Source organism: Drosophila rhopaloa, unplaced genomic scaffold, assembly GCF_018152115.1.
Source record: "Drosophila rhopaloa isolate 14029-0021.01 unplaced genomic scaffold, ASM1815211v1 contig_3, whole genome shotgun sequence".
Classification (NCBI taxonomy): Eukaryota; Metazoa; Arthropoda; class Insecta; order Diptera; family Drosophilidae; genus Drosophila; species Drosophila rhopaloa.
Window position 1 is genome coordinate 10,223,061 of NW_025335123.1, and position 9,734 is coordinate 10,232,794.

Genomic DNA, 9,734 nt, shown 5'->3' on the forward strand with positions numbered 1-9,734 from the left:
AGCTTTCTATGTATTATTCTATGTTAAGTTGTAAAAATGGTTATGAGCTGGTCTACAGCTTGGAAATACATTTTTAAACAAATTATCCAACGATTTAACCAATTCCTAAAACGCGTGTTGCTACTGCAGGCGCACTTTATTAGAATTTGAAATGTCTACCTACATTAGTCAGCACATTTATATATGATATACTATTAGATCGGGGCGATCTACAACCGGATGGAGGCAATGAAGCCTTTATGCCTCGCTTTCCCCGGGGAAGATCATGGTGACCCTCGGATCGGGGGTTCCCGGGCGTGTCTCGTTTCCGCCGGCCTCCATGCGCTCCTGATTGTGATCCCCAGGGCGATCCGGATCCCGAAGCGAGTCCTCGTCGCCATCCAAACGCAGCCAACGGTGAAGCATGGCGTCCAGGGCGGAGACGCGCTTGGACGGATCTGTTTGCAGCATTGGCTCCAGAAAGGACACGAACTCCTTGGCGTCCTGGCGCGCCCATCCGTGTTGAGTGATCAGGACAGTAACCAGCGAACGTGACTGCAAGTGGGTGATATTGCGCAGCTGGCCATTGGGCTTGAAGATCTCCGACGAGTACTCGCCGTGCTCGATCAGCTCGCGAGGGATGGGTCCACAGGTCTCAATGATGTTGGCAATGTGCACCTCATCCTGGCCTGCCCTGCCGCGTGCCACCAGGGGATCGAACAGATAGCCGCCGGTGGCCAGCTCCCAAAACAGGCAGGCGGCACTCCAGATGTCGGCCGTCTCATTGTATCCGGCGCCCAGGATCACCTCCACCGCCCGGTACTCGCGCGTCTGGATGTCGTCGGTGAAGTGGTGGTGGAACCAGCAGCCATTGCCCATGTCCGCAATCTTCACCTTCAGGTTACAATGCTGGGTGGCTGGGTCCTTGGGGGAAATCATGCCCAAGTTGGTTGCTTTGTTGTGTTCCTTGTGGTGTTCTATCTTAACCTGCTGGGAAACGGAACATATTTTTATATAAAACTGACTGTTTGATGTGTTATAACCCTTGGGATTCTCAGGAGTTGAAACTCGTTATACATGTATAATAATAAACATTATTATAATAAGAAAAATAATATACATGTATTTCAAAGTGATTCCAAATTAAAAAAATATATATATCTTTAAAAAATTATTTTTTTTCAATCAGAACATTTTTAAATATTTCAATAATGTATTCTCCAAAAAAGAAAATTGTTCCTATTTTTTTTTTTAACATTTTCATTAAATGTTTTGATTGACGGAAAGCGGAAATGAAAAATTTTTTTTTTTCAATTCAGAACATTTTTAAATATTTTAAACATGTATTCTGCAAAATAGAAAATGGTTCCCATTTCTTTTTTTGAAAACATGTTCATAAAATGTTCTGATTGACGGAAACCGGAAATTAAAATACCTAATAATAATAAAAGCATCAAAAAGTATGCTACAATATAGGTTGACTACAGAAATGGGAAGGATAAGTGCCGGAAGGCGAAAATTCCACAGACCCCTAGAGACTTCCCCACAGTATTTTATAAAGATTTGTTGTAACTTAGCATACTGAGTTGGGTCCTTTCTTCCGTGTCCCATATGGGTGCTTCCTGACGCCCCTCAGCTTCCTGCCCAGCTGTTGGCGAGTCCGCTCCGCCAGATCCGATTCCGTGGCCCTCACCTGGACATACCGCATAAACTGCTCCGGACTGTTGAACAGGAGCCGCAGGGCGGCGGATGTGCCAACCAGCTTCTGGCCTGGATTCGTGGCCGACTGATCCGTATTCGGTTGACGGCGGCGTGGCGATCTCTTCTGGGAATTGCCGGGACCGGGCATATCGCCCACCCGTTCGACCGTGGCCCTACTCTCCATCTCCAACTGGCGCAAGTCGCTATCCTCGAGGATGACCAGGCCGTCGAAGGAGAAGGGCATGAAGGGCAGCTTGCCGGTGACGCCCTGGGCGGCGGTGGTCGGCAGCAGGAGGCCGCGAGCCGCCAGACTCAGCAGATCCTCGATGGCCCGCTGGCGCAGCCACTGGCGGTGCTGCTGGAAGAAGGTGACGCTCAGCTTGGCCCGCGCCCGCATCCTCTTCTTTGCCGTTTTGGTCAGCTTGGCATCGCCATTGTCTTGGTTCTGGTCACCACGTCTGCGGAAGGCCAAAAAATGTGTTAGAAATATACTAGCAGTATGAATTTCCGAAAAAAATAAATATGACTCCGCCAGAGGGCGCCAGCAATTATATTCACGAAGCGAGCTCTAATGGCAAAAGCGCCATCTGTTGTGAAGCACATTCAAAGAGGCTTTAATTTTAACTCTTCGAGTAACGGTTTTAATAATATGCAATATTAATTGTAACTAATTTCTCAATTGTAAGGTTAGTTTTGGTTGTGGTACGAACCTTGGTCTGTTCAGCTGGGGCTGGGCCTGGATTGCCAGGAAGTCGGAGGTCGCCTGGTTGGCTAGACCCCGGACGGCCACATCGTCGGCCACCACCAGCACGTTCTCTGGCTTCAGGTCGGTGTGTATAATCCGGCACTGGGTGTGCAGGAAGCACAGGCCCTCCAGGACCTGCAGGGCTATCTGCTTGATGTTCTCGAGGGGCAGGCCCCGGTAGCGCGATCTCTGGATGAGGGTGAGCAGATTGTCGCCGAGCACCTCGAACACCAGACAGAGGTGGGTGCCGTGCAGGCCGCTAATGTAGAAGTGATCCAGGAACTCGACGAGACGGTCCCTCAACGGATGCCAATCGGAATCGGCCACGGAGCGGAGCAGGCGGATCTCATCGCGGGCGGTTTCCGTGAAGTGCTCCGCCGACTTGACCACCTTGATTGCACAATAGCGCTCCAAGCGAGTGTCGAAGCACAGCCAGACGGTGGAGAAGTGGCCCCAGCCCAGCTTGTGGATGGCATGGTAGCGATTCTGGAAGATGTCGCCCACGGACACCGGATGATAGCCACCCACCCGGTACTCCGCCGAGTTCTCCTCCATCCCGTTGTTCTGGCTGCAGTTGGACATCTCCGCCTCCTGCTCCTCTATGGGAGTTGGATCCGATTGGAACACTAGCACCGACTCCTCCGATTCCGGATAGCGGTCTATCTTCGACGAGTGTATCCTGGGCGTCAGATCCTCATCCGATTGGTCCTCGGAGCTCACGTACCGATCCCCCCTGATGCGGTAGACGCTCTGCAACTGGCGATCCAGTTCCCTCAGATTCTCATCCATCGTCCGGTAGAGCTCCTGGGGCGATAACTCATCCTCATCCGACTGCACCTGGGACTTCACCTGCTTCTGCACCTGCACCTCCAAATCGTCCGCCGTTATAAAGGGTATGTCCATCTGGTCTGACATTGAAACTGGAATAGGGAGCTCCAAAGAGGACTCTCGGGTGCCAGTGGAATTTGAATTTACATCAGTGTTTGAGTTTCACCAAGGGACTCCGATTGGTGAAGGAATCCTTGATATGAGGAGTTGTTTTCTTATGAGATGAGCCAAAGTAAAGTACGCCAAGAGGCACGACTGTCAATAGTAACAATCTTTATAACAATTTTTTTTGACAATCTCGGAACAGGAAAAGTATCGGACCAATTTATTGTTATCGATTAACAATAAGGTGGTAGTATTAGCTTTTTCATAAGCAGTGTATAAGCGATATCCTAATGAGTGAGGAAAATAATTATTATTATGATGGGCCAAGAAAAGACACTCACAGTCACAAAATGTGTTATTATTGTATCGTATCCTTGGTTAATGGGTTTCTGTTTTTTGGTTATATGATCATTAAACTAAATTGAAACTCACATTTGCAATTACTCCTTGCTTCTTAGATGGTTTCTCAAGATAACCAGTGGATGAGATGTTCTTGTGCCGTTTTGCTTGCCTTTCAAAAAAATATATATGTTTGTATATTCTCTAGGCAAAACGGTTTCTTGACTGAAGCAGCAAATGTCCTTCTTGCTTGTTGGTTCAATATTTATTTTCCTAGTTTTTGTTTTGAGAATTTTTTAGAGCTGTTCGAATGTTGCCGTTAAAATATTTTCTGATTGACTTCCGACTCAAAAAAGCAGGTCTCTCTACAACAATTTTCGCAGGGCTTACTGTGATGAAGGAACAGTAACGACAGTTAGTCAAAAGCTACTCAATTGGTATACATATTTCAAAAACAGAAACTGTTTTCAAGAAATACCAAACAAATTAATCAAATGTCTTGATTATTATTTAGTGTCCTTATTTATTTATTTAGTATCAATTCTGAATAAAATCTATTTTTATAAGACTATTCTATGCTCTAGTTTGTAACATATAACTATAAGTAATATTCAGTTGTAAATAAAATATAAGTATAACTATTGGGCTTGAAGCTGGGCATGAATGGTATTTAGAAATTATATATCTGAATTAATACCTCCTAAACTTATACATTTTTCTTAAATTAGTTGAGACTCTTCTATAGGTTTTAATTTATATGGTCATGTCCCTAGTTTTTACAATTAAACATTTTTTTTGTTGTGCCCAGTTGTGCCCAGTTTGGCCCATTTCTCTTTTTTTCCCAAATCGAAATAGTTGTGCAATTGAGGGCGAATCCTTTGTGCGAGTTTAGTGATTCGGAAAAGGCTATTTAGAGCAACAAAGCGCCAGTAACCAGGAATCAGGAACCAGTTACCAGTTGCCAGTTTACAGCGCGATTGAAGGGATTATAAAGGATCGTAAATCTGTTGCAAAATGCACATTGGCCAGAGTCAGCATGGGGGATGCCCTTGTTCCATATACTCAGGTGCTTCAAGTTGGACAACAATAGCTCCCATTGAGTCGCACTCGTTTTTTTTTATTATGTTTGTATTTTGATTGCCGGCTTAGCAATTTTTTGTTCACAATTTTTTGGGGGAGAAATTCCCAAAAAAAGTTAAAAACTTACCCCTCTCTAGCGGGCGAATTTCCGAATATTTGCTCAGTTGTTTAAACAAATTTTCCGCTTAGGGTTGCTGGAACGACCTCCTGTTTGCACACAATGGATTTCCATGCGCTGGCTTAAGTGAAAATGCCATGTCAAATATTTATTAAAAAATCTATGGCTGGTTGGGGACACATTTTCCACCGCTGGCTTATCGAAAACTTCAACTTCGAACTCGATGGAAAAAATCGAGGTTTTTGGGTTTCTAGGTTCCCAGGCGCGTCGTTCTTATTCAACCCTTTTTTGCGCGCACCCGGAAAATTCTTGTTTGTAATTAGGGAGTTTTCCTTATCATTTTCCAAATGCCTTCGGCATTCGGCATTGTTTCTCCTCCAATTAAGCGTAATTTCAAGTGTCCCGTTCCTGTATTTGTCCAAAACAATTTCAAAACAAGAAGAAAAGGCGACGTCGCGTTTTGAATTTCACTCTCATAACTGGTTGGGCTCCTAATGAACTGTTTATATGCAGACAATGGTTGGAAATTGAAATAAATTAACGTCGATTTTCCCGTTTTAAGTCGGTGGGTGTGCCATCGGCAGCTGAAGGGATTACGTTTTTTTTATTCGTGTGTAAGCTCAACTGAAAGTCAGGTAATGAGCAACGCAAAAGGCAATTTTTGGTGTTTTTTTTTGAAGGAGTGATAAGCGGAAAATTAACTATTATTAATCCATTTGCACACCCCTTTAGCCATCCTTTTTTCATTTGAACATCAACGGGAAAAACTTTAAAAATGTACAAAAATAGATTTTAACCACTTTTTTTTACTTCGATTAAATGTTTCAATTCGTCATAAACAAGCTGAAACTGATCACAAATATTTATTCATTATAGGGATGCTGAGAATATTTACTAAATTCTTGTATTTGCTAGTTTAATAGTTTTGTATTCTATTTTTTTTGATATCGAGTATACACGAGTAAAATTAGTCCTGAATCCTCAATTACAATTATTATACATGTTCATATTTTTAAAAGCCCTAATGCCATTTTCCCATTGCAGCATCATTCGAAGGATCATGAAAGTTTGAATAAGGATATGCGAGAAATATTTTTGGTGCCCACTGATGTGTGCCTAAATAACTTACAAGTAATAAAAATCCGCTGTGGGCATGGGTTGCGCGCTGTTTTCTTAATTAATTTCCCGTGTTTTTCCACGGGCTTGAAAGGGCCCATCTTGATTGCCGGCAGCATCCGAGGGGTCGAAGGGTCAGAGGGTCAAACGGGGATTGCCGGATCGGATGCTGGACTGGGATGCCGAAAAAGGGTTGCGCGAATGCCCTAATCCAATTACCGCGATTGACCGCGTAGTCGCACGTAATGCTGTACATTTAAAATATATCTTTCAGCTTAAAAGGAAAGTAATTGTTTTGGACCAAAATGGTTTAAAAACTCGTATCTCAATAACATTATTTTAATCAAACTGATACAAATAGATAAGATGTTGTATACCTTTCGTATTTATTCTAAATATACCTTTATTTAATAAATTGTTGTTTAAGAGTACTTAAATACTGTTGGCTTACTTAACTCTTTTTTAATTGCTGTTGTTTTCACATGTGTTATGATCAGATTAAGAATGGAGATGCCCTTTTGTGAATGTTCGATATGAATGTTCGTTGAAGAGTTAAGAATGGAGATGCCTTTTTGTGAACGTTCAATATGAATATTCTGCATTTAAATGTTGTTGGCATACTGTGCTGGGATCAAGTATATTATTTTTGATCAATCGTCGGAGGTTCTTCGTCTAGTCCTTCTTGCGGGGAATCACAAACAGATGGAGACGCAGACAGCTGTCCTTTGGGTGTTGCCTCCGAAGGAGATTTTTCACTTTTCCATTGTTGCGACGCTTCCTTTTTGTCAATGTGCAGTTACGTATATTGCCGACTTGTCCCCGTTTTTTTCCTTTTCCAACTTCTTCCCTTCTGTCCCCCGATTTCCCATTCTTTAGATTTGATTTTTTTCGCCAGTGTCTGGCATGTGCCGCTCCATTGTGTGCCAATTGGCAGAGCAGCTGCTCCTCTCCTTTTGTTGTCCCTCGAGTCATTGTCGAAATCCTGCAAAATGCGCCAATTACGTTGCTCATTATCTTCGAACTTCGAGAAGGAGTTGGTAGTGGAACTGGATCAGGATTACCATTCCCTCAGCTGCCGAACTTTGTCTTCTCTGAGCTTCCTTTACTGTTTCATACCTAAAATAATCTGAATTATATAAAAGATTATTACTGTTTAAGTCAAGGGCACCGCTGCTTATTAAGAATTATTTCTAAACATGCACACTTGAATTAAATTAAAGTGTTATTAAATTGGGATTATCAACACTTTAAATGTGTTTACATTAATATTCAAAATGGTTAAATTTTTTAATGATCAATGGTTAAAAAATATTAGTTTATTATGACCAATGCCAATTTAGTACTATCGTTAAATATACATACCACTCCAGCTTGTTTTAAAAGACATTAAAGTTCACCAGCTGCGATGCAGTACAAATTGGATTATTCTCTGTGATGATTTTCTATTACTATAGATACTTGGGCCATTAAAAAATGCAACCATTTAATGCAGTTCGCATCCTGAGTATTTTATCGTTGTGGGAATCTCGTGGGTTGATTTTCATCGGGAATCACTGGGATCATTCATCACGCCATTCAGCGGCAGGATATGCCTCAGGATATGACACTGCATAAACTGTCCAGCGTTCGGCGATCGTTACACAAACCGCATCCTGCGGAGATCCTGCCGAACAAAACGCCATTGTCCAACTGGCTGATGCTCCAGAAAACGCATCGAATGCGAATCCCGGCCAGGATGTGCAGCTGTCCGGCGGGAAGTCATCATCGCACGGTGATTGTGTCACCGAAGGACCGCAAAGTTCGCGCCCATGTCGCGGCCGCTATAATCCTTTAACTGTCACGAAGCCAAAACAAACAACGCCGGCGGGTCCGGTGAACCGAGTGACCTCTTCATTACACGGCGACAATCTTGGCGGGTCACCGGAACATGAAAGGGCGGTTCAGCGGGTCGGAAAATTATGCAACACGACGCGGGATTAGCGCAGCGAAAATATGCCACAGTCCTGATTTCCGAGTCCTGATTCCAGATTCATGATTCCTGATTCCTGGTTTCCGACCTCGATTCCCAAGCCGACCAACTGACCCCTGCGCTTGTTTTTATTGCCTTGCGTCGGACAATTGATTTTGTGACATAAATTTGGTGTAAACAGCTTTGGTCAGCAGCTTTGCTACCTGGGAAGAAAAATAGAGTTGTCAATGACAATGGACATAAATCAGTGCCCCGTCTCTGAGGATCTTACAATGGTCCGGTGATAGATGGGCCTTACATAATGATAATCCATAATAATTACATCTATCAATGTGTTTACAAAGCATTCGAGTACATTTTTTCCAGTTCCAGATTCGCACTCTCTATAACGATGGAAAGTAATATCTATAGGCTCAAATTTAATTGTTTATTTTAAAATATGGTACTTACATTGTCTCCAACGGGAGATTGCGCAAATCACTATTATTTGTTGAATTCTTAGGGAATTTTTACCAAAATATGACCGGAGGGTCATATTTATTTGTCATACTCGAGTAAAATCCAAAAACTAAATGGTTTATTAAATAAGGAAAATATATGTTAATTTTTTTTTTGTATTCAGAATACAGAATTATTATTTTTAACGATACACAATCTACATTTTAGATACGGTTTATATTCCTTTTCTTTAAAGAATAAATGTAAATTAAATTTTATCTAATTTATAATCGGATCACCTTTATAATAATTTTCTTTTCCACATAATTATAAAATGTAATTTACATTTATTCTTTGGAGAAAAGCCGTATCTAAAATGTGGATTAACAAAATAAATTTGAAAGTATAAATTTAAGATTAAAAAAACAGAAAATCAATTAAAGTACCATATTTTTCCGTTATTTCGCTGTTTCCGAATCTTTTCCTCGTTCAGAAGATCTCCAATGGCAACGACCAGTGACAACTTTCGTAATTATGCAAGGACCTGGCTTCCTGACTTCCTGGCTAGAAAAACATGCCACAAATGCATTAGAACGCGCTCGGTATGCAAACATATAATTGAAAACTGTCAACGTCTGACAAATTTCCAGTCGTAAAACCTGGCGGGTAACCCTAAATTAACCCCACACAATGTCAAGGGCATGCACCAAAAATATAAAACCAAAAATATATGGGAAAAGCGAACCGGGGGCGGGACGAACGCATTTCCAGAAGCCATAAAGTTGTGATCGACAGCCAGTCGGCCAGCAGGTCCTTGGTCCTTGGTCCTTGGCCCTGAGTCCTTGGGCCGTGTTAATGTGTGAGGCGCGTGGGTTATTCTATCGCTGGGGTGGTTTGCTCCCGAACGGTGGCTTGCAATTTGCCGATATGATCTGGCGGTGTCGTTTTGACAGTTTATCATTATGCCGGCGCGATCCTTGACCCTGGTGGTGGTGGGTCATCCGGTCGGTCGGTCATTGGTCATTACAATGTAAACATTTTGCGTTTTGTATTTAATTGATTTTCTGCACCGACCCAGGTTGCCAGGTTCCTTCATTAGCCGGGGGGTCTCCAGATTACTCCTGCGATAGCAGTGGCATGATTAATGCCTCTAAACAAAGAAAATACAATTTTTAGTCTGATATTTGCATTTAAATATTCACTGGCAATTTAATTTTTAGGGATATGCTTTTAATTCCTCTATAGATTAGTGGAAACATTAGCGGCTAAGAATAAGAAATGTTATTTAAAACCTTTTTGGGCTATAATAGAAAATG

At 42.4% G+C, this 9,734-nt stretch overlaps 1 protein-coding gene across 2 annotated transcripts; it reads right to left on the reverse strand.

The window, feature by feature from the left end:
- Positions 1-126: 126 nt before the first annotated feature.
- On the reverse strand, positions 127-5,033 carry LOC108049818 (SRSF protein kinase 1-like). 2 transcript variants are annotated; one of them, XM_017131148.1, is made up of 5 exons: positions 4,905-5,033; positions 3,791-4,086; positions 2,391-3,645; positions 1,562-2,138; positions 127-966 (listed from the first exon to the last, which is right to left on the reverse strand). In XM_017131148.1, the coding sequence occupies exons 3-5, from the start codon at positions 3,338-3,340 to the stop codon at positions 238-240; spliced, it is 2,256 nt and encodes a 751-aa protein (XP_016986637.1). In that variant the 5' UTR covers positions 3,341-3,645; positions 3,791-4,086; positions 4,905-5,033; the 3' UTR covers positions 127-237. The 2 variants fall into 2 exon arrangements, with proteins under 2 accessions (XP_016986637.1, XP_016986636.1); XM_017131147.1 differs by having other exon boundaries at positions 127-969.
- Positions 5,034-9,734: the final 4,701 nt, after the last annotated feature.

Excerpts from the sequence above, each read along its gene's own strand:
- LOC108049818 (XM_017131147.1), bottom strand. The coding sequence starts at position 3,340 with ATGTCAGACCAGATGGACATACCCTTTATAACGGCGGACGATTTGGAG. Across the intron at positions 2,139-2,390 it reads CCCCAGCTGAACAGACCAAG|ACGTGGTGACCAGAACCAAG; the intron begins GTTCGTACCACA and ends GGCCTTCCGCAG. Across the intron at positions 970-1,561 it reads GGAAGAAAGGACCCAACTCA|CAGGTTAAGATAGAACACCA; the intron begins GTATGCTAAGTT and ends TCCGTTTCCCAG.